General features: G+C 34.6%; 4 protein-coding genes across 6 annotated transcripts; 2 read left to right on the forward strand and 2 right to left on the reverse strand.

The window, feature by feature from the left end:
- Positions 1-904: 904 nt before the first annotated feature.
- LOC18100696 (uncharacterized) lies at positions 905-5,826 on the reverse strand. Of its 3 annotated transcripts, none has more exons than XM_006382029.3 (9): positions 5,663-5,826; positions 5,103-5,308; positions 4,120-4,301; positions 3,721-4,005; positions 3,578-3,636; positions 3,436-3,472; positions 3,287-3,358; positions 1,775-2,099; positions 905-1,510 (listed from the first exon to the last, which is right to left on the reverse strand). In XM_006382029.3, exons 1-9 carry the CDS (start codon positions 5,760-5,762, stop codon positions 1,133-1,135), a joined length of 1,644 nt encoding a protein of 547 aa, XP_006382091.2. In that variant the 5' UTR covers positions 5,763-5,826; the 3' UTR covers positions 905-1,132. The 3 variants fall into 3 exon arrangements, with proteins under 3 accessions (XP_006382091.2, XP_024459067.2, XP_024459068.1); XM_024603299.2 differs by having other exon boundaries at positions 5,103-5,311; positions 5,663-5,822; XM_024603300.2 differs by lacking the exon at positions 3,287-3,358 and having other exon boundaries at positions 5,103-5,311; positions 5,663-5,822.
- A 1,851-nt stretch (positions 5,827-7,677) lies between these two features.
- Positions 7,678-11,616, forward strand: LOC7468660 (hydroxyproline O-arabinosyltransferase 1). The gene is made up of 8 exons (XM_002308647.4): positions 7,678-8,253; positions 9,081-9,148; positions 9,241-9,442; positions 9,528-9,625; positions 9,716-9,785; positions 9,987-10,058; positions 10,170-10,283; positions 11,072-11,616. Exons 1-8 carry the CDS (start codon positions 7,858-7,860, stop codon positions 11,129-11,131), a joined length of 1,080 nt encoding a protein of 359 aa, XP_002308683.1. The 5' UTR covers positions 7,678-7,857; the 3' UTR covers positions 11,132-11,616.
- Positions 11,617-12,075: 459 nt separating this feature from the next.
- LOC7489129 (flotillin-like protein 4) lies at positions 12,076-14,116 on the reverse strand. Its single transcript, XM_002309614.4, has 2 exons — positions 12,986-14,116; positions 12,076-12,848 (listed from the first exon to the last, which is right to left on the reverse strand). Exons 1-2 carry the CDS (start codon positions 13,913-13,915, stop codon positions 12,324-12,326), a joined length of 1,455 nt encoding a protein of 484 aa, XP_002309650.1. The 5' UTR covers positions 13,916-14,116; the 3' UTR covers positions 12,076-12,323.
- Positions 14,117-16,826: 2,710 nt separating this feature from the next.
- On the forward strand, positions 16,827-20,926 carry LOC7489130 (blue copper protein). The gene is made up of 2 exons (XM_002308649.4): positions 16,827-17,338; positions 20,347-20,926. The coding sequence occupies exons 1-2, from the start codon at positions 16,829-16,831 to the stop codon at positions 20,875-20,877; spliced, it is 1,041 nt and encodes a 346-aa protein (XP_002308685.4). The 5' UTR covers positions 16,827-16,828; the 3' UTR covers positions 20,878-20,926.
- Positions 20,927-23,487: the final 2,561 nt, after the last annotated feature.

Consider the following 23,487-nt stretch of genomic DNA (forward strand, 5'->3'; position numbering starts at 1 on the left):
AGCCTACCAAGTACGATATGAGATCTGGATTAAGAAAATAAATTAAAAAAATAACTAGAAAAGAAGACAAAAGTTAAATAAATTAAAAAAACAATGAAAAATACCTCGAGCCGACACGTTTTAAATTAACGAAGCAAGATTCCTAGTTATGAAAATTAAAAATAAAAACAACAAGGGTCAAATCTTCTATAAAAAATAAGTGATTGAAAATAATTAGGGATTAAATTGAAAATCAAAATAAATAAAGGAAATGATAAAATTAAAAATTAAAAATTAAAAAAATAAGAACCAAAATTGGATATAAAATTAAATAAACTAAAATTTTTAAAAACAAAATTGAAAACAAATTCTAACATAGGATAAAAAATAATAACCAAAAAAACAAGAACAAAATTGAATACAAAAATCAAATGAAATTAAATATTATATAAAATTAAAAAAACAATAAACTTCAAGAAGTATTAAAATCAAAACAAATAAAAATAAAAAAATAAAAATTAAATTTGAAATAAATATGAATTCGAGGATAAAATTAAATATTTTAAGCCTGGATACAGATATTAAGGCCTAGAAGAGATAATAAAGGAGGAGGAGAAAAAAACTTTATGGCCGTCAAACCATTATGAATCGTACCACACGCGCCATCCCATCGGCTTCACCACCACCAGCCACATTGAATGAAACAGTGGTTAGCTCTTTTTTAGCCATTAGAAGACTCCATACATGCCTCCAGATTGGCACGGGTGAACATCTTTTATTTTTTAATATCTTAAAATACTAAATTATCAATCAAGTCTTGAACCGGATCGACTTTCAAATCAGGTATCAGAACTATAGTTTCAAAACAAGTAAATGGTTTCCTCACATTGCAAATTTGACGAACATGAGAGGAAATGCATCATCATTCGCTGTTAATTTCTTTTCCTTACTCTCCTTTTAAAGACGGAAACAATGTCACAACCAGGCTTAAAGCATATGTTGTTGGAAGTTTTACACTTGAGCAATAATTTCATCATAACTTGGAGAAAAATTCGAAAAACTACCATGCACATGTACAAAACAGCAAATCAAAATGAAGCAGAATAAACCTCTTCAACCAAATGCCAATAATATGATGAAGTGCTCTGTTTTTTCAGGAATTTTTTTCCCTTTCTGGACCTTGTGCTGATTCAGATACTAGCTGCTTGGAATACACACGGTGCCGCCTTTCTCTGCCATATATGACCCAGAAGATTAGAGAAAGCATAACTGCAGTAGAGACCATTACCAAACCAATGTATATCCATCTACTGTATCTCCTGAGACTTGGACAATGATCCCTACATATGTCTTCGAATGTTTCCTTTGCAAAAGTGCAGTCTCCTAAGTCAACCAGGAAAGGAGCATAATTGTTCAAACCATAGCTCACGTTTACTGCGGCTGACATCTGGCTGTAGAATGTAGGGGTCAAACGTCCTGTTGTGGTACATATCCCAGTCGGTGAAACCTGACACACGTAGCTACTCCATACCTGGACAAGTTAAATGAAAATGTTGAATATCTCTTCAATTTTTTCGCACGAGAGTTTGTGAAACTCTTCAGTTTCCTTGCAAATGTAATGTTATGAAGGAAACTTTTAGGCCGAAGGAAAGGGCTGACAAGAGTTCACTGCTTTGCTTTCTATCCCAAATCGTCAAATGTCATTGAATCCTGCTTTTACTTTATAGCCTCGTAATGCTTCCTTTAGTATACATGCATCTTTAAACTTCAATCGTTTCTAGCTTCTATCGATTACCTGTGTTGCATTGGTCAAGTCCACCTCACCAGCACTGCATGGCCGGATCGTCAAGTTGGCATAAAATGGGTTGCATAGTATTGGTACCAACGGACCAGATTGGTTGATGTACACTGGCTTAAAGTTGGGGGAGAAGTTAAGATTAGAAACATTGGTGATGACCTGGTTGACCACTTCAACAAGTTGGGTAGTGATTTCCTTGCTCTTTAACAAGGTGTCTTGCGTAGTTGCTTTGTCCACACAGGGAAGTATATCATCTAAAGCTGTATGAGCAGTGGGGCTGTGCACCCAATGATCCATAGCGGCACAAGTATCTCCAGCCACACTAGCATGTCAAAGAAAGAATCATTGTAAATTGGTGCGGGGATCAGAAATAACAAATTAGGGAAAGAGGCTTACCATGAATTTGTAAGAGTAATGAAGCAATAAAAAAGGAAAAAAGAAATCTAATAGGAATACATCCATTTTCTCTCAAGTACTAGCTCGGCAATGATTACAAGGGTATGGCCGTGTTTGGTTAGCATCCCAGATAACTTTGATAAAAATATGTCTGGTTGAAGTTCACAAAAACATAAAATAAATTTGAAACAAGAGAACATGTCTCCATTGTCTATGTCTCTTTTGTCCAAGATTGTAACCAAACGATATTATGAGACAAGAGAACTCCTGAGCCCTTGACAGTACTCGTAGAAAAGGCAGTGTAATTGGCATCACAACACCCCATCACTCCAACAATGTCCATTTTCAAGGCTATATCCGTGTCATAATGTGACACCATTCCATTAATCCATGAGGCTTGCAATTTTCAGATGATACACCCTTTAAGATCCTTTAACTTTGAGTCTATGAGGGATCCATAGACTGATCGCATCCTATAAAGGATGCTTCCAGTTGAAGTGAGCACAGTGAAGAGGCTTTAACAGTTAGCCAAAGCAGCCATAGAAGTAGGTGAAGGGAAACAAAACAGTAGAGGAAAAGGAATTACTGAGAACAATACATAGGTGAATCATTTTGGAGAAGCTGGAAAAAAAAAAAGATGAATATTAAGTGTGGTGTGCTATCCAATGTGGTGAAAGAGTTTGATCCTTGTTTCAAACATAATCATTAGAAATATTTTAGACTAAGAGAATATTTAAGTTTCAAATGGCAGGCCAGATTCAACTTTTGGAAAAATTGTTGATAGTAACTACAGATTAATCTTCTCCTTACAAATAATACCAAGCAGGATGTTAATTCAGGCTTGGGTCAACATGAGGATCGTGAACTCAATCCAGATCAATCCCAAAATGAAGTCATTTTGGACAAAAATTAATAAAATATTCACTGGAGCTGACCTGGCCGTGTCTCAGGTTGGACCAAGTCAATCAAGTCATGGATTGACCCTCCAAGTCATCTAGATTTAACCGGATCAATATCTAAAACGGTTTGAAAGGAAACCTGCTCATGCTAGACTCTGGGCCAATGAGGTTGCCAGGTCAGGTTAACAACTATGATCAGCAGTAATTAACTTACTTATGGAGAAGAAGGAATGTGCCGCAAAAAATGAAAGTTCCAGCAACAATAATCCATCCAACAATGACAAGGCTGCAGCAATTTTATGAGGTCACATCACTCGAGAACAGGTAAGAATTAAAGGCAGTAAAAGATAGAATATCACTTACATGTACACCAGGAACTGCATGCCAAAAATTGAAAATACTGGAACACAAAAACTCAACATTATTACATATGCTTCGAAGAAGTTTTCAAACATTGGATTTATTCAGAGTTTCTCTTATCAAGGAAACAAAAAGGGAAGCTTACAGAATCCAAGAAATGTCAGGAGAAGCATAATGGCAGCAGCAGTGATTAGAGCCATTCTCCTGCATGAACACCAACATGCTCATGAAATGATCAAAAAGACCAAGTACTTAATCAGATGCAATAAGCCGTATCCTTCAACTTACACAGAATCCAAGAGATCACGTATGTCATCCGAATTATCCACAGTTTTGTCAGCAAGGACATTAGCAGAAGAATTAATTCTTATTCCAATCTGATCAATATCAGTTTGGACATTAGAAGGTAGAAAAACTTGATCAACTCCGATTAGCTTGGCAGAAGCAATAAAATCTGACACAATCTTTAGTTTATTGACAGTGGTGTCTGCTTGATTCACAACATACTCCAAAGTTTCTGTTGTGCTTTTGTGAAATCTTTCCTGAGCAGCATATAGAACAACACATCCAACGCTGTAGCCAAAGAATTCAACATTAGTTTCTCTACAGAAGATTGATGCATGTGTCAGCGCATGCATGCCTGTGTGTGCGTGTTTGTGTTTGTGTAAAATAGAGAGAAGCATCTACATAGCACATATGCTGAATAGAATGAGGAAAACGAGGGAGATAGCATAAGCTGTTCGAGAGTAGCCATAGCTCTGCCTTTTGCAACAGAAATGACAAAGGCAACCACACAGCAAGCACAGCCCAAATACCAGAAACCAGATTGCAGCAATAGCAAACAGAGGAGCTGCGGTGAAACCTACAGACTGCATTCAAACAAAACTTTCAGTTACTACCAGAGAATTCTCAATGAAATCTGAAAATTTAGACTAAACACGCAATTAGAATGTGATTAGTTCGACATAAGTAAAACCCAATACAGAAGGTCCACTCAATAACTCTAAATTGTTTTCCTTGAGCATAATATCCACCAATAACTTCTCATCACTTGCTAGAAGGTACATAAACGTTTGATATTGTTATTGTATTTTGAGCAACTTCAATCGTTTGCCTAGACAAGACATCGGTAGAGAATAATATAAATTATATCTTAAAATCTCATCTAATAATTTAAATTTTTGAGTTAAATTAATTTTTTAACATGATATCTTATTAACCAGTCACGAGTTCTAATCTTATTATTTTTATTTATTTAATAAAAAATAATATAATATAATATGTAATATAATATATACTTATCTAAATTCCAAACCCAAAAAATTAACTTAAAAAAATATATTAAAAAATAATATAAATTATATTTTAAAATATTATTTAATACTTTAAAATAATTCCTCATCAAAAATTTAAATTTTTTTTAAAAAATTTAAAATATAATTTATATTACTTTTTAATAATTACTCAATAAATTTACTTCTCTCCCCACACGTAGCATATTGCCATGACAACATGTTGGATAAAAATGTAAGATCCAATCTAGCATTTGCAAACAGGTAATTAAGACTGAAACCCTGCAACATCAACAATAGCACATAATGAAGTACCTAAAAATAAAAACAAAGAGAGACCGTATGATTCTACCGGGGTTTGATCATTGATAAACTTACAGCCCAGTAATGGCGATCACTGATATTCCATCCTCCGGTGTATCTTTTGAAATCATTAAGAGGGTCTTTTCTGTAAGTCCTCTTTGGAGCTAACACAAGTACTGGTGAGTCCTCGACAGGTTCACTAATGGGTGCCTCCACCACAGACCTCCTTGCCCCCCATGAGAACTCCACTTCATACTTAGCTTCATTTTCCCTCCTTGCTACTGCTTTTCAAAATCAACACAAAATGACACAACTTTATGCATTTTCTTTTCTTCTAAAACACACCATCGTTGAGTAAGTAAAGTTAAAGTTCAAAATTTTCTGTTTGGTAGCTGAGAAAATTCATAAAAACAAAACAAAACAAGATTTTGCGAAGATAAATATGTTAGTTTAGGCTTCCAAGAAAAATGAAAACTTGCATTAATTAAGTCACATTTTAGTGGGGTCACGTAAAAAAGTGAGCACACTAAAGCACAACTATAATACTCCAGTCTTCTTTCTTCCTATATTTTCTCAGAAACCAAACAGATGTTGAGGAAACAGTGGAGCTCAACAGAAAAGTTAAAAGAGTATACCAGCAGGGGGTAGAGCAGAGAAGGGAATGGATGTTGAAGAAGTAAAGAAGACAAAGGTGAGCAGAAGAAGAGTAAATGAAAGTAAACTGTGACATGACATGATGACACAGAGAGGGAAAGAAAGAGGCTCTCTGTTTTTCTTTACTGTGTTCTTTGAGGGTTATTGTCTTATTGATGTAAGTTTTAGGTGCGGATTGATTTCGTGATTTAAAAATTAAAAAAAAATTGATTTTTTTTATTTTTTTTATATGTTATGTTAAAAATATTTTTTTAAAAATAAAAAATATTATTTTAATATAAAATATATTTTTTAAAAAATTATTATCACATTTCAAACCATCCAATAAAAACACAGAGAAAGCCTGTTGGCTACTTTTTCATTGGATAATGGCCGTGTAAAAAAATTGAAAGTTCTATAAAAAAAAACAAAGGAAGACTGTTTTGTGACAAGACGATGATGAAGAATTTTACATAAAAGTTTGTAATTTGTTGAAACATAATTTTGATTATAAGAAAAATGTGAATTATTATATTATAATTTCAATATAGATTAAAATTATCCTGTAATTTATATTCATTTTAAAATCTATTTATATATAATTTTTTAAAATAATATTACTCAATTTTAGCATATCATAATGGTCGTTAGTTGTGGATCATGAATTAATTATTGGATAAATTATTTAACACTGCCCACACAACTAAAAATTAAATAATTAGTAAATATCTCATCCATTGCAAATAAAATTAAAAATCAGCAACAAAATCAACAATATAAAATATAAGATGCAGATTTATTATTGTTGATTTATCAACAAAAAAATCCATTGCTAATAGATCAGCAATGAAAAAGCAATGATAATTTTGTTGTTGATTAGTAATGAAAAATTCATTGCTAATTTATCTGCAACAAAAAATTTGTTGCTGATATTAATGGTTTTTTTATTTGAAAAGAAAAATAATTTATTAAAAATGTGAATGAAGAATTTAATTATATAAGTTATAATGAAGATTCTCTCTTGAAACTTTAATTATGAAAAAATTAAAATTTATATATTTTTTTAAATTATAATAAAAAAATTACCATAATACATGGAATAGAAGAATATGAACATAGAGTGACAGATATTTATACATAATTATTAAATATAACCTAGTCTAATGATTAATAAAAAAAAATAAAAATTTAGAAACTAAGATATTGATACAATAAAATTAATTTGATTCCACTTATTTTTTTTAGTAACTTGATTAATTAAATAATTAATGTTCTTGTTTGTTTTTACGTTTTAAAAGTGTTTTTGAAAATAATTTTAATTTTTTTAATTTAAATTAATATATTTTTAGTATTTTTAGATCATTTTAATACGCTGATATCAAAAATAATTTTTAAAAAATAAAAATAATTTATTTTGATATATTTCTGAATAAAAAACACTTTAAAAAACAATAACAACTACACTTTCAAACACATTTTTTTTAAAAAAATATCGTTTAAATAAAACAATTGACCCAATTACTCGTATTTTTGTCTAAATTAGTTCCCAAATCATGTATACTTGTAACGCAAAATGGAAAACAACTGGATGGGCCCCTGAAGGGGTGAGTTTCCCAAAAAATTACGATCTTTGTCGTTCATTTTTATTTTTTCTTATAAACAGGAAATAGTAATTTTTTGAGGACCACAATTGCCGGCTATTTTCTTGGCTTTCGATACTTCTTGGCCTTCTCGCCGCTCAGGCACGGCCTTGGCCTAGAATCAGGTATTGTCTCCATCTGTATTTTTTTTTTAAATTTGATTTTAAATTATTTTTTTATTTTTTAATATATTAATATTAAAGATAAATTTTTAAAAATAAAATAAAATAAAATAAAAATACAAAGATTAATTTTCAAATATTCACAGGAGAGTGAACACTTTAGCCAAGTTCACTCAAATGATGATGTAACAGAAGACATATCACTCAAAGTAACTGACATGTCGTCTGGTCCGGATTAAAAAAAAAAATCTATAACAACACTACAACAGTAACAGTTCACCCCGACAGCGTCTTCTCTCAGGCCTCAACAACTCCATGACGACTTTTCTTTAGCAGCCACCACCTCCTCCCCCTCCATTTCCAGCAGCCATATACACCTATACAACACAGAGAGAAATTGTTTTTAGAGAGAGATTTTAGAGAGAGAAACAAAAAATGGGTTGTGGGGATCTCTTCTTTTCACTGCTTATAACCTTCTCAGCAGCCCTTATAACATACAATATCCTTATATCAGCAAATGCACCACTTAAGCAAGAACTACCGGGTCCATCATCAAGATCATCACTTTTAGTTGACCCAATTATCAAGATGCCATTCGGAAGATCAAGTTTTGGTAAAAAGAGACTGTTTCATACAGCTGTGACAGCTTCTGATTCTGTGTATAATACTTGGCAGTGTAGGGTGATGTATTATTGGTACAAGAAGCATAAAGATGGACCCAATAGTGAAATGGGTGGGTTTACTAGGATCTTGCATTCTGGAAAGCCTGACAAGTTTATGGAGGAAATCCCGACTTTTATAGCACAGCCTTTGCCTTCTGGGATGGATCAGGTTTTTGTTCTTCTTTTGAAATTTGGGTTTGTATTCGTTTCTTGATTCATGTGGTTGACTTTTAGAGCTCGCTAAAGGCAGTTAACTTTGAGAATTAGTTAAAGTTTTGAACTTGGTTAACCGAATTTGAGATTGTTAAGTTTTTGAGAAATTACAGTCTATTGATGATTTGAAACCCTTAGGTAAGGTTAAGACTGCTTATGTACTTGCTTGGTTGCTGAAGAAACCTAGGCAAAGAAGGTATGTTAGAGTTTTAAACATCGGATATTTTCATGATCTAGGACTAAAATTTGGCTTTTGCGTTGACTTATTTTGGGAATTTTTTGAATTCATATGAGTAATTTTGAGTCAACTTTCTTCTGAGATTTGTTGGTGTGTGCTTGTATCTACCTTGTTTGGAGAGACGTGATGGGTAATATAGAGAGATAACCTTGATGCGAAAAAGTCTGGTGCATCTCTTCATTTTGAAGTTCAAATTAGAGGGTGGAGCTTCATAAGGCCATAGTGACTCGCTGGCATTCTGTTGTTTAGATATAAATTGATTGATAGTGTAAGGAGTTAGTGCATTATTGATGTAAATTGGTTGACAGTGTTATAGTAGATGTTGCTGATTCTGAAGAGACTCTGGCTTGAAGCAGATGGCTACCTGCTCTCTTCGTTTTGGAAATGAAAAATTAGTTCAGCCAAAAAAAGAAATCAGAACGACGTTCCCTCTCATGCTTCAATAGGGAAAATTGGGAGAAATGGATCATATTAATTTCCTTGTTTTCAGTGTTTTTATTGGTTGAATTTCCATTATTTGCTCATCTCAAATCTTACAATCTCAGGGCTATATAGTTCTCAACAGACCTTGGGCATTTGTGCAATGGCTTCAAAAAGCAGACATAAAAGAAGAGTATGAAATGCTAAATTTCCCAGCTTCAGTGACAAGTTGATCTTTATTTCAATAAATTTGACTTTATCTCCGCTATTTTACTTTTTACTCAGTTACATACTGATGGCAGAGCCAGATCATATTATTGTTAAGCCCATCCCAAACCTATCTAAAGATGGCCTTGGAGCTGCATTTCCTTTCTTTTACATTGAACCTAAAAAGTATGAATCTGTCCTCCGAAAGTACTTCCCTGAGGATAAGGGACCGATAACAACCATCGACCCCATAGGAAATTCTCCTGTCATTGTTGGAAAGGTTTGTATTTTAATATGTTCTTTCTGACAATGTATTATTCTTCTGGTTGTTGGCCTTTTCTTGATTGTCTGTGCAACTTTGTTAGGAATCTCTTAAGAAGATTGCTCCCACTTGGATGAATATCTCCTTAGCAATGAAAAAGGATCCTGAAACAGATAAAGCTTTTGGCTGGGTGCTTGAAATGTGAGATTTTTGTGGTTAACTCTATTTTTGTAAATACCTTACAGTATGCAGTTGACCTTTTCTCTTTCCCTTGTTCTTTGATAAATACAGGTATGCTTATGCTGTTTCATCTGCTCTACATGGTGTTGGTAACATCCTGTACAAGGACTTCATGATTCAGGTTTAATTTGAATAGCATTTCCATGCTTTGTCATACAGTAGTCTCAAAAATTGTAGAACATTTCCTTAAGCTACTTCATGTTCATTGCTAAATCTCTCCTTTTCTGACATCATAATGATGTTCCATTTTCCAACATCTCAAATTTTATGGATTTCCTTTTACTGGCAGACTAGCAGTTACCCATTTTCCATCTTTTGACAGCCTCCGTGGGATACAGAAATTGGCAAGAAGTTCATCATTCATTACACTTATGGATGTGACTATGATATGAAGGTAGTCTACTGTTAACAGACCAATACAGTTTTATGCTCTATGCTCTTCAAGGATTAAGAAAAGATAAAGAGAAACAACTTCTGACTTCTTGATTTATTTCTTTGTTTGCAGGGTAAATTAACCTATGGAAAGATTGGAGAATGGAGGTTTGACAAAAGGTCATATGATAATGTTGCACCCCCAAGAAACCTTCCCTTGCCTCCACCGGGTGTTCCAGATAGTGTGGTATGTTTCATCTCACCTTATGGTCCTAACTTGTGGCTGCATGAAAACCATGCACAAAAAGTCTTAACAAACGTTTTGGCCCCTTGTTGTTTTCAGTTTTCACTCATTTTTCTTTTATTTCTACATGGGGATCTAATTCTGCCCAAAATTCTAGATTTTGCTCATTTTACCATTAAGTATAGCATGAGTAATTTATGCAACAAAGATCCTGGGTGTGAACAGAAACTTTCTGGGAGCATACCCATGCAAAATAAAATATAATTCCCATCAAGCATCATATTTAGTGTTGGATTAAGGAGCTACTGTCAGTTTCTGGCAAGGTAGCATTGCCACCTTAAGGCCTGAGAGGAGGGGCAAAACTGCTATGTGATTAAAAATGTCAAATGGGCTTTTTAAAAATGTATGGTAAATTGTTTTAGTATTGAAATTAAGCTTACACAACAGTCAGCTGTAGGTATAGTAACCAAGTTTAGACAAATTCCAGGTTCTCTTCACCCATTTGGGCATAGTGCCATAGTCTTTAAGGGAACAGGACTCTGGAGAAAATATGGAATTGACTCTTCCTTTCCCTTTGCCAGATTGTCCACAAAATGAAAAAAGAAGAAGTTTGACACTATTTCTGAAAGTTTCCTCAGATATATTGGATTTTGGTTTTGCGATGGATAATCCTGCTTATTATAGTGGAGAGCAATCAATATTTGTTAAGCTCTGAGATTGGAGCTTGGGTGTAAAACAGAGTCCCGTTGTCAACTCCATTTCTTGTTTTTTAAGCAAGCATAACATTGCAGGTTACTCTGGTGAAAATGGTGAATGAAGCTACTTCAAACATTCCAAATTGGGGATCCTAAAGAGGAGACTGATTGAAAACTGCCAAGGAAATATGGGTTTGCTACTTGATACGAGTTGGCCCTTAGTATATTTTTGGGTGCCATATGTGAAAAGATTGTGAAGAATAGCATGTATTCTACATCAATTTGAATCCCATGCAAGCCTCTGTAATCGTTGGAAGTTAGGAAACTGCAATATTCTGGCTGGTGATGGTACTAAATTGCGAAAAAGAAGCATGCCTACTTACACGAATAAATTCGGATCAGACTGCCACTAATGGCTGATGTACACTAACTTACAGTGTCTTCCAATACATATCCGATTGCTTGGGTATTCCTGAATGTTGTGTCACACTAGCCTTCTTCTGCACCTGGTTAGTTTTGAGTCATGTATTATTTATTGTTACAGGCATGTTCGTTTTTCCATATGTTTGATACTTTTGAACAGATGATAGTCTTCTCTTCTCGCATGGAAAAGAAAATAATAATATGGGCAATTCTAAAAATGGCGCGATGGAACACTACCTGCTTTGATCCATTGCTCTTATTTCTGAATGATGCAATTGGAAAAACAAAAGTAAAGTACAAGATTTTGAGAATTTTATGGCAAATTATCTGTCAAGACAATTGACTAATAATGTTGTCCTAATCATGCAGGCAGATTAATTCAAGTTAATTTTAACCAGAACAATACCTGTTATTATAAATGTCTTGCATCACTCTGTCCTTACCTTGGAATAGTTACTATTTTAACCACTTACAAATGTGTATGTGTTTAACTGCTGTTTTGAGAATGTGGTTTAAATATTGTTTTATAAAAAAAATTATTTTTTATATGTTTTTTTAGATCATTTTAATTTAAACAATATTATTTTAATGTATTTTTAAATAAAAAACATTTCAAAAAATAATCATTATCTCATTTTCCTGCACCCTCACAATATGAAGGTTACCAAGTGCAAAAATTTCATAATTTAATATCTTCTCCCCTTCCTATTTATACCTTTGTGTTTACATTTAAACCAGGCTTGATAGAAAAGGAAATAAAGGAATTATAAGAATTACATTCATTTGATTACATAAGAAAATATTAACCAAATTATTCGCAACAAAAAAACAGACGCATACACATTCACACAAGTAGTCGGAGAGGAAATTGAGTGCTTGTTCATGTTACAAATTCACAAGCTCACCAATCTGCCGCAAGCACGGTTCATTTCACATTAGAGTTGCTAGAGTCGGTTAATGAGCCCATCCATGCCGGTGGCAGCATTCCAGTTTGCTCTTGAACAGTCTGAAACAATGGTGGTAGCATCTTATAAACTCCAGCAACCTCCTTCATTGCATTGCCTGCCCCAGCTCCATCGTTTGTCTCCCCGCTGTTTCCATTAGTCCAAATGCTGATTTTTGGCTGCAGCCCTTGAACTGCGTCTGAGTTTATCTTAGCAATCTCTCGATACATTCCGCTGTTGATCATTAAGTAATCTCTTAATGCAGCATAATTGCCGCCTAATGCGTCTAGAAGGGTGCGTAGATAGACTCCTTGTGCTTGTGCAAGTGCTACAAGCCCTTCAGCTTCCTTTTGCTTGGCATATAGTTCTCCATCAGCAACTTGTTGTCTGGAATAGAATGTTGCATCTGCTATTGCTTTTTGTGCATCAGCCTCTTTCTCCTTTTCGTAGAGAATTGCTTCTGCTGCTTTCTGTTTCCTATACAGCTCCCAGTTTGCTTCTTGAACCTTTTATGTAAAACAAATTGGGTTAGAAGCAATTCAAAATGATTGTTTGCTGAACTTACTTTTTACCTTTTTTTTTTAGCTTAAATCGAATTGAAGGTAAATTAGCTTTTGAGAAATTATATGGTGACAAAAATTACCTTGGTTTCATACTCCACACTAGCCTTGCTTAGAAACTCAGCCTTAAGCTTCTCAGTTCTAGTCAAAGCATTCATTCTCTCCACCTCCATTTGCAATTCAGCATCCCTCAGTGACACAGCCTTTGTTGCTTCCACCTCTGCCACCTGCGCCTCCATGGACCATCCGGCCTTCTTCTTTGCCAAATCAGCGTTGGCCTCTGCAACCTCTGCTTCTCTATGGTTCTCATAAATCTTAACCTCAGTCTTCACCTTTATCTCCTCCTTCTTCCCATCTCCTTGTCGTTGTGTCGCTATTATCTTCGTTTCTGCATCGATTTTCGCCGCATTTTGTTGTGTCCGACCTTCCCTTTGCTTTGATCCTATCTCTCCCTTCATTTTCGCCTCTGCTACATCAATTCTAGCTTGATTTGCAGCCTCCATTTGAGTCTTTTGACCCAAGTAAGAGAAGTACTCATGCCCAGGAACATCGACAAGTTGTTTAACATTAGCATTATATATTAACAATCCAAACTGATTAAGTTCAAGCTGAACTTTCTCAAACACTTCCTGTTTAAAGTCTTTAGTTCCTTTGAAAATCTCTTCCATGGTCATGGAAGCAGCGAGGACTCTAGTTTCACCTTCAATGATACCCTGGACAAGCTCTTTAACATGGTTAGAAAGTTTGTCGTGTGGAGATATTAGCTTCGCGTATCTGAAGAGGCTTTGCTCATCATCTACACGAGGGCCAATAGTGAAGACAGCAGGAAGGACAAAAGGGAGCTTCTCTGCACTCATAGCTTGGACTTCGAAGGTGTAGTTGACCGGTGAAACATCGAAGACAGAACACGACTGGCCGGGGAGGATCCATCCCTTTTTGGCAAGCTTTATGTCTGAGATGCCAACTCCGGTTATCACCAGATACTCCGACGGGCTAGCAACTTTATACAACATTACTAAATTTATATGCAAATCAGCACAGAAGGAAGCAGAGAGAGGGGGTGAAAGAGAACGTTGTGATGAACTTAAAAAGTTGAATATATACCAGTGAGATGATCAGTGGAGAAGGAATATCTGTGATATATTCTTATGAACAACGAATATCATTCAAGATTTGCGTGGAATTTACATTCCAGTCTCCATATTCTTGCCAGGTACGAAGCCATATATTTCTTAGTTGTTACCATTTTTTAATATTATATAGCATTTATTCTTCTGTTTGATGTATATAATCCGACGGAGGTGCACATAGTTTCATTATCTAGCTCTTGACTTTTAAGGCAGCCTGCAATGCATAAACTAGACATTGTCCACGCAGTAGATCATGCTGACAGATGGATGAACCTAGCTCTACTAGTGAAACCCAAGATGTTTAGACCAAGTCTTGAGGGTTGACACATGAGCGAGCCAATGGTAAGAGATGAATAATGGGATTTCTTCTGCAATAATTGGGTTTTGTGAAATAAATTATCCCTGAGATTTAATTCCAGGTGTATCAAGGATAGAATATAAAATTTTCCTGGATAAGCATAAGGCTGATTCTGTGAAGGAGCCCACAATCAGCCGTTCTTCGAGCGTAATTTGAGTCAGGTTCTTGTAATTTGGTTGACTTTCAGAAATCTAATCCAATTTCACACCAACTTAACACTATTCAAATTGATTTATTATTATTTTTTCCCGCATCAAACTTCAAAATCGGATCTCGACTTGCTAAATTTCCCATTTACGTCCGCACAGGACCAAGATTCACAGCCTAGTGATTGGTGTGTGAAATAAGGATGTCGTGATTATAAGAGGAGCAGGTATTACTTGTGATTTCAATGAATAAATTTCCCACACATTTTTCATTGATAGAAGTTCTATATTATATACAAAGTAATTGAGAGTGTAATTTAGAAAACATGTAAATGACAGGGCTGAGTCTATGCTACTGTTACAATATACAGGCTATACAGCTATATAATTTAAACTTAGAATCAGCTTCAAAGACAGAATTAATGACAGGATATTGTCCATGATTTTAGGCTAGACATGCTCTGTTTTGGTTTGAGCAGAATCAACGCATGCTTCCCTTCCCTTACAGTGATCACGGGCTATCCAAGTTGTAACATATCAAATCAAACAGAACTCTGGACCTTTTAAGACACGAAGCATCCTGGGAAACTCAAATCAGTTTCTAGGAATAGGGATGGGCTGGAACTCAGAGAATAGGGAGAGACAGTGGTGCCGTGGGAGAAACATTTGAAACACAAAAAAATAGACAGAAATCTGTTCCCTTGGTCATGAAAACGCAAGGAAATAATCCAGGGGAATAGGTCAGCTTCAAGCCATGCAGGTACCATCACCACTAATAATGAGATTCAAACACGCAGAGTGGTGTTGCAGTACTCCTATGTGACCCCATCAAATTACAACTTAGAAAGAAAGGAACACAAGTTAAATGAAGAGGTGGGACGAGACTTGAATCGAAAAGATATTAAAGATGAACAAGATTAAAGTTCAGTGCGGTGACTTCCAGGGCAACATCACGCTGCCCTGTTATGAGGCCTTTAAATCTCCTAATCTGAGCAGGTGAACATGATGTGTGGCTGGATTACAACACCAGCAGAGTCCTGGAGACTAGATTCAAGAGCTGTAACAGTCTACAGTATATCATGATTGGCAAAAAGCAGTGGTCCTGTTTAAAGCTAAAATGGAAAACTGTATACTCCCTCCACCCCAAAGTCTTGTCCACCAATGTCCTCGAGCTCATAATTTGGGAAAGGGTACATCCATGCCATTGAACCAGCTTAATGTCAATCAATGTTCTTCTTGAAACCTAACAATATCCATAGATTCATATGAAAAGAAAATGCGGTGTCACTGTGGTGCATAGTCATCTTTCAATAATACTTTTTATTTCAAAATATATTAAAATATTATTTTTATTTGTGATATTACTATATTAAAACCATAAAAAAATATTAAAAACATTAATGTAATATTTTTCAAAACAAGCATGCTTTAAAAAAAAACATTTAAAAATAGAAGCTATCTTGCTCCGAATAACAAGAGAACGAGCTACAATTTCCATTTAAGATAAATAAAAAATAAACCTGTTGCATAAAATGTAATGTCCATTAATAGTATTGTAATAAAAAATAGCTGAGGGATCTTCTAAAATATAAAAGAAAAGGTAAGAAGATATAGGAAAGCATTAAACTTATAGTACTCACAAGGTTATAACAGAGAGCTTCAAGTTTTCTTCCAAGAGCTATCTTTTTTGATGAAGAAGTGAACAGCTTGGATGGAATTCATTATCGTGAATGAAGGAAGGGACTCGATTGAGAATTTAAAGGAACTTTGGGGAGCTAATTAAGACAAAATACTTGAAGACTCAATTGAGACTGCCCTATAGTTGGGGGACATTTTTTAGATTTGCTATTGGATCTACTACACTCTAAACTATGGTATAGTGTCTCAAAGTTAAGAAAACATGTATGAATTCGACTAAATTCATGAGTTTTTTTTTTTAAAAAAAAATTGTTTATATTGATAAAATTTATATGTTTGTGACTAAATTGAGTGACTCAGCAGAAATCAGGACCAGCTTTATCTACCTTCTACAGCCCGCTGGGCTCAAACTATATTAGCTTCATGTTGCAATCCTAATAACAAGTGGATTCCGTGCCTCCTTCTCCGATGTCTCTCCTTCAGTAATTCGGATTTTACATAAATCAGAAAATATATCCTTCCTCCATCAGGATTTGATCACAATATATATACCGGGATTAGATCACAAGAAAATTATAGATACCTCTCTCACTGCTATCTCTTCGTTTAGCAGCGCTTAGCTTTCTCACAACCAATCAGCACCGTCCTTCAACTATGGCTTTCGATAAAAACATGGTGATTTTCTTTCTAATTTTCATGGCCTTTTGTAGAGGAGTTTCCATGGCTGCTGTCTACCAAGTCGGCGACTCCGCTGGTTGGACAAGCGTGGGTCAGGTTGACTACCAAGAATGGGCTGCCAGCAAGAATTTTCACGTCGGTGATACTCTTGTTTTCAATTACAACAGCCAGTTCCACAACGTGAAGCAAGTTACACAACAGGCTTTCGAGGCATGCAATGCTACGTCCCCAATAGCTACTTACACCAATGGCTACGATACAGTCACTCTTGAAAAGCTTGGCCACTTCTACTTCATATGTGGCTACCCTGGTCACTGCCAAGCAGGACAACAGATCGATATCCTGGTTTCTTCACCCACTTCAAGTTTGAGCCCTTCGCCATCAACTGATCAGACCACAGAACCTAGCGCTGCTTCGTCTCTTTATTTTAGTTATAATGTGTGTTGGACTTTGGGTGTGCTTCTAGCGTTCTGTCTCTCAGGATTTGCTTATTAGGAAGGTTCTCGGGTTACCGATCCGTAGGGTTAACCCTAATTAAACGTTTAATTAGTGCTTCTTTTTTTTTCCTTTTCTTTTTCTCATATTAAGCAGGTAAGAGATGATTAAAATATATATGGCAGATTAATCTAGCTGTATACATTTTTTTTTTTCTTTTTCTAATTTAGATTCCTCATCAATACATGATGTTTTCAATAACAAATACAAGTCGTCCTGCAGGATAATGGCTGGCAGAACTCTTTCTCATTAGTTGATGTGAAAATATAGTTTTGTCATATGAAGCATGAAGGTCTTTTGATTTCTTTCTTTCCATGACAAAGTGCACTTGAATATATTTGCATTTGTTAGAACTACAACCCCCTTGGCAATTCGCATTTATATATAATTATTAAAGTCGGTCTAATCTATGTCTACTCGAATATTCTATCAAGTTATATTTTTATATATAGTTGTTAAATTTATTCATTCCATATCTATTCTATCAAGTTAGATCAAGCAATTCATGATTCAAAATCTAATTTATATTGGTTTTAAAGTTAAATAAAAAAAATATTAGCTAGATAAAACTCAATTAATCTAGTGAGATATTTAATAATTCATTAATACAACTCAATTCAAACCTCATCAGTTGAATTCCAATTAAAAATTTTTAACAAGAAAAAAACAAAGCTAAAATGGATCAAAGTTAACCCATTAATTCACAAGTTAACCTAATGTTTTTGTGACCCAAGTTTTTCTGAAGGTCATTTCCTAATTAAGAGGGTGTTTGGGAGAGTGGTAGCTTCTGTGACTTCCCCAAACGCAGTGATTATATTGTTTGGTAAGAGGTTTACATTTAGCTAAAGTTGTGGACCCCACATGAAAATAGTGGTGTGACCACAGGTTAAGGAAAAGTAAAAATTATCAGCTTTTCACGTGAAAAGCTGATAATTTTATATATCCAAACATTACAATTAAGATAGCTTAATACCGTTGCATTTATTGGACAAAATTGTCCTCCCAAACAAATCAATTTTGATCTGTAACCAGTTTCTCAAAGCTTTTGTTGATTTCTTCACCATTAACCTCCTCATCTGCGAGCCTTCACCCTTCGTTATTTCAGTTTCCTTCTTTACAGATCGAGAAACCCAATTAATATCTGGTGTATAGAAGCTACCCCATGGCACACGAATGCGATTACCAGCCACACCCACCCCGAGCTTCGCCAGAAACGTGGTAAGTTCATTCCTTCAATTCTTGTTTGCTTTTTTCATGTAGTACAAGTGTTGGTCTTCTATACTATTTAACGATGAACTTGGATATGTCACCACCATGTGTTTAGCCTTCGCGATCTATTTTTCTTCTTGGCTGATCTACTAACCCAACAGCTTTTTGTTGCAAAACCCTGCTCAATCTTGTTCGTCATTGCTTGATCTGAAGTTCCTCTATTATTAGCATGTACTAATTTGTTTGTTATGCTACAAATATGCTTCGGTCCATTTGATAAAGTCGCGGCCCTGATGTCTTGGATTAGACTGTTCTAAACTGCATAACAGACAAGTACCAAACACATTTCCTAACAAATTATTCAAACCATTTTTGTATGTATTCAAAGAATTTCCTAACAAATTTGACTCACAACTTCACAAAATTTACACATGTCCTTCTAGGTAATTTTACTAATAGAAGCACTTACAAAAGTTACTTAACCAAACATATATCAAGTGCTTTTTAAACAACTTTAATTGTAACCATAATAATAACCAAACACATATTTACTTAACAAAACCACACAAAAAAATGATTTTCAAAAAAGTACTTTTTACCAACCGCGATTACAAAAGCTACCACTCTTCCAAACACACTCTAAACTAGATATGACAACCATGATTTTGTGCAAAATTAAAGAACATACCCTTTATTTTTCCAATTTAGAAATGGTTGCAGTATCTTTACTCGGAGTTAAATAAAATCTAATATAACTAAGAAAGGGATTCAAAATTAAGTCAAAAAAAAAAATGTCTTCTTGATTTAATTTGAACACAATTGCTATCTGGGCTAGTGCTAGTCGGCCAATCTTGTAATAAAAAATAAGCGTGCACTACATGCAGTTGTATCAAAAATTATATTCACTTTTATTAAAAATCTTATTTGCTTCTCTTGGTGTCTTAAAGGGCAACAATGAATTCGCCTCAAAGTTCAAGTGAGTGTACAAAAACTATTCATTTCATTACACTTACACAGGACATTCAGTGACAGAGATGAGCCTTGAACATTCAATTCGCCTCCCCTTCCTGGTTTCTTTCCTATAGGAATACTACACGTGTCAATTCTTAACAGCATTATTAAACTGATTAAGAATGTGATGATGATGAAATTATAACATATAAGAATTCTATTAAGATAAAAATTAAAAAAATAGAGAAACATTTTAAATATATAAAAACAAATAGAGAGGTGTAAAGAAGTATTCACAAGGTTTTAATAGGAAGCATCAAGTTTTATTCAAAATGATATTATTTTCTTATGAAAGAACGAACAATTTGGATGGAATTCGTTACCGTGAATCAAGGGACTCAATTGAGAATCTACAGGAACTTTGGGCAGCTAATTAAGATAAAATTCTTTGAAGACTCAATTGAGACTACCCTTATAGTTGGAGGACGTTTTTGAGATTTGCCCTTGCCTCTAAACTACTGTAAAATTTTTCAAATTTAAGAAAACTTAAATCAATTTGATCCGATTCAGGATTGGCTTTATCTACCTTCTGTGGCCCAGCTGGGCTCAAACTATATTAGCTTCATGTTACAATTCCAACAAGAAGTGGATTCCTTGCCTATTTCTCCGATGTTTCTCCTTTAGTAATTCGGATTTTACATAAATCAGAAAATATATCCTTCCTCCATCAGGATTTGATCACAATATATATACCGGGATTAGATCACAAGAAAATTATAAACACCTCTCTCACTGCTATCTCTTCGTTTAGCAGCTTTAGCTTTCTCACAACCACTTAGCACCGTCTTTCAACCATGGCTTTCGATAAAAGCATGGTGATTTTCTTTCTAATTTTCATGGCCTTTTTTAGAGGAGTTTCCATGGCTGCTGTTTACCAAGTCGGTGACTCTGCTGGTTGGACAAGCATGGGTCAGGTTGACTACCAAGAATGGGCTGCCAGCAAGAATTTTCACGTCGGTGATACTCTCGTTTTCAATTACAACAACCAATTCCACAACGTGAAGCAAGCTACACAACAGGGTTTCGAGGCATGCAATGCTACGTCCCCAATAGCTACTTACACCAACGGCTACGATACAGTCACTCTTGAAAAGCTTGGCCACTTTTACTTCATATGCGGCTACCCTGGTCACTGCCAAGCAGGACAAAAGATCGATATCCTGGTTTCTTCACCCACTTCAAGTTTGAGCCCTGCTCCATCAACTCAGACTTCAGAGCCTAGCGTTGCTTCATCTCTTTATTTTAGGTATAATCTGTCTTGGATTTTGGGTGTGCTCCTAGCTTTCTGTCTCTCAGGATTTGCTTATTAGGAAAGGTTCTCGAGTTACCAGCAATCTGTAGGGTTTAATTAGTGCTCCCCCCCCCCCCCCCCCTTTCTTTTCTTATATTAAGCAGCTAAGAGATGTTAAAATATGGCAGATTAATCAAGCTGTATACAGTTTTTTTTCTTTTTCTAATTTAGATTCCTCATCAATTACATGATGTTTTCAATAAAAAAAAACACAATTCGTCGAGGATAATGGCAGGCAGTACTCTTTCTTATTAGTTGATGTGAAAGAGATAGTTGTCATACAAAGTGCACTTGTATTTGCAATTGAACTATAATATTCCTTTGCAATTGGTATTTTTTGCATGTATTAAACTCAGTTCAGCCTACTGATTTAATTTAAATTTTATCACCTGGAGGTCGACTCAGATTTTAAGTTAAAATAAAAAAAAGTTGAATTATAAACTCCATTAAAACTTGCTTGACATTGCGGTACAAACATGATTTTGAATTTTATTTTTATTTTTTTAATTTTAAATTAATATTTTTAAATTAGAAAACAACATCTAGACAGCACCAACTTAATTGAGTTCAAATCAAACCGGATTCATATATTCGCAAGTGAAGTGGTCATAAATTTCTTTCTTTCCAGTGGCGAAGTGCACTTTTTTGATGAATTAGTACTATAAAGTTGATATTTAACCTGCTGACTTCGACTTGAAACCAAAAAAAATTGTTTTCTCCATTTTTTTCCTCAAATTACATTTATCTGAATTATTCAAACTTGCATTTATGCCCCAATTTAGGGTCGTTGAGATAGATTTTAAGGAAATACATGGGATGAAGCTTTACTTTAGAGTAGAAATCGAACTTTTTAAAACAAAACTGACTAAAAAAAAGATCATACATTAAGACAGTGGGAACACATTCACAGAATCAACATCTGGCTATTAAGTGCTCTCAAAGAATTCTCTTTAGAGAGGGAACCGATCGATGAGCTAGCCCGCCTTGAAAATCCTGCAAAAACGCTCAGCATATGATCAAGTCTTAACATCTAGCTACGAATAACTTTGGAAAAATGAAATCAGAAAAGAGTAGATGGCATAACAAGTGAAAAACAGATTGGTCAAAACTATCAAATACAGACCCAAAGTAACAATTGCAAGAAGATCCTTTTCTTCACAAACCATATTTAGACATATACTGGAAAGAATTCAATTAACGAACTTGTAAGCTGCTCTCATCAAGCAGCAATACGATGAAAGGTGTTACTTCTAGGGAGGAATGTTTGCCTGAAGCCAAGCCTGAAGCCATTGTTGTTTGATAAAATCTTCCTGTACTTTGAAATCCTTGATAAAAAAAAAAAAGATTTATGCTAGACTAGTTAATTAAAATTCTTGTTAGATTATGATAGTTAGAGGTTGTAATTTTCCTGTAAATATATATAAATATAAGGGACAATATATCCTGAATTTAAGAGCGTGAATCAATCAATAAACATAGATTTTGTGTGATAACGATGATACGAAGAAAGGAGTTACATTTAGGAAGTGGGGAATGTGAGGCTGATGCCATCTTTAACATAGGTTTTACCTGCTTGCAAGAAGCCAAACTTCTTGCAGTGACTTTATATAGATTATGGGGGGAGTTACTATTGAAGTAGGGATGATTTAGAAGAGCTTCCTCTGATGTATAGGCACAAATGCTTGAAGCCATGATAACAGTAGATAGGCCATTAGCATCCCCTGGACAAACCAAGATCATAATGGTTAACGAAAATTCGTCTGCTTCAATTAATGACATTTGATAATCATATATTTAGTAGTTCTTGATTCACTTACTATATCTAACAATCATTTTAATAGAAACTTAAGAGGCAAAAAACTGATTAAGACAAAAGAAGTGTCAATCCAACCTCTTGGCTTCAACAATCATTTTCACCTTCAACGTTTAAATCTTTAAACAAAGCCTAATCTCTAATTAAGCAGTCAAATATTTGCAATGTTCTCAATTCTTTAATATATATTTCTCACAAAAAATTCCCCAGATAAATTGCTCCTATTAATGCTCATGTCAGCCATAATCCAACGTTTGAAGGCAGGCATCCTGTTCCTCAACGGCACGACATCGTGACCCTAACTTCGACACTGTATGCCACGTTGTCCTCCTCACTTGGAATCCATTGCAGCAGTCTGCTTTCGCCGCATCTAGAGCCATTACCTCCATAAATTAAATATATTTTATCACTTTCCTAAGTATAAAGTATAAGTTATTATTTTATTTTTTTTCAATGGTTTGATGCTCTCGAGCATTTTTTATGTATTGAAATGAAGCCATTTAATTTTCGGTGCTGTTTTAAATATGTTATGTTAACTTTTGGACGGTTGAGTTCACGGGCAAGTTTTTCATTGCTATCTTCCTATAAATTTAAACTCAGGATAATAAAATAAAAAACGAGTCCATTTACCACTTGATCCAATGCTTTAAATTAATTGAAAGCAATTTTAAGGGGTTGGGATGGTGGTTAAAAAATATATTTTATTTTTTATTTTTTAAAATTCAGATCTTGAAGTTGTACTTATAAAAAAAATATTTAACTCTAAAATATATTAGATCAATGTAAATGATAATTTTAAAATAATATATTCAGAGA

The sequence above is a fragment of the Populus trichocarpa genome, chromosome 6, assembly GCF_000002775.5.
Source record: "Populus trichocarpa isolate Nisqually-1 chromosome 6, P.trichocarpa_v4.1, whole genome shotgun sequence".
In the NCBI taxonomy this organism is placed as follows: Eukaryota; Viridiplantae; Streptophyta; class Magnoliopsida; order Malpighiales; family Salicaceae; genus Populus; species Populus trichocarpa.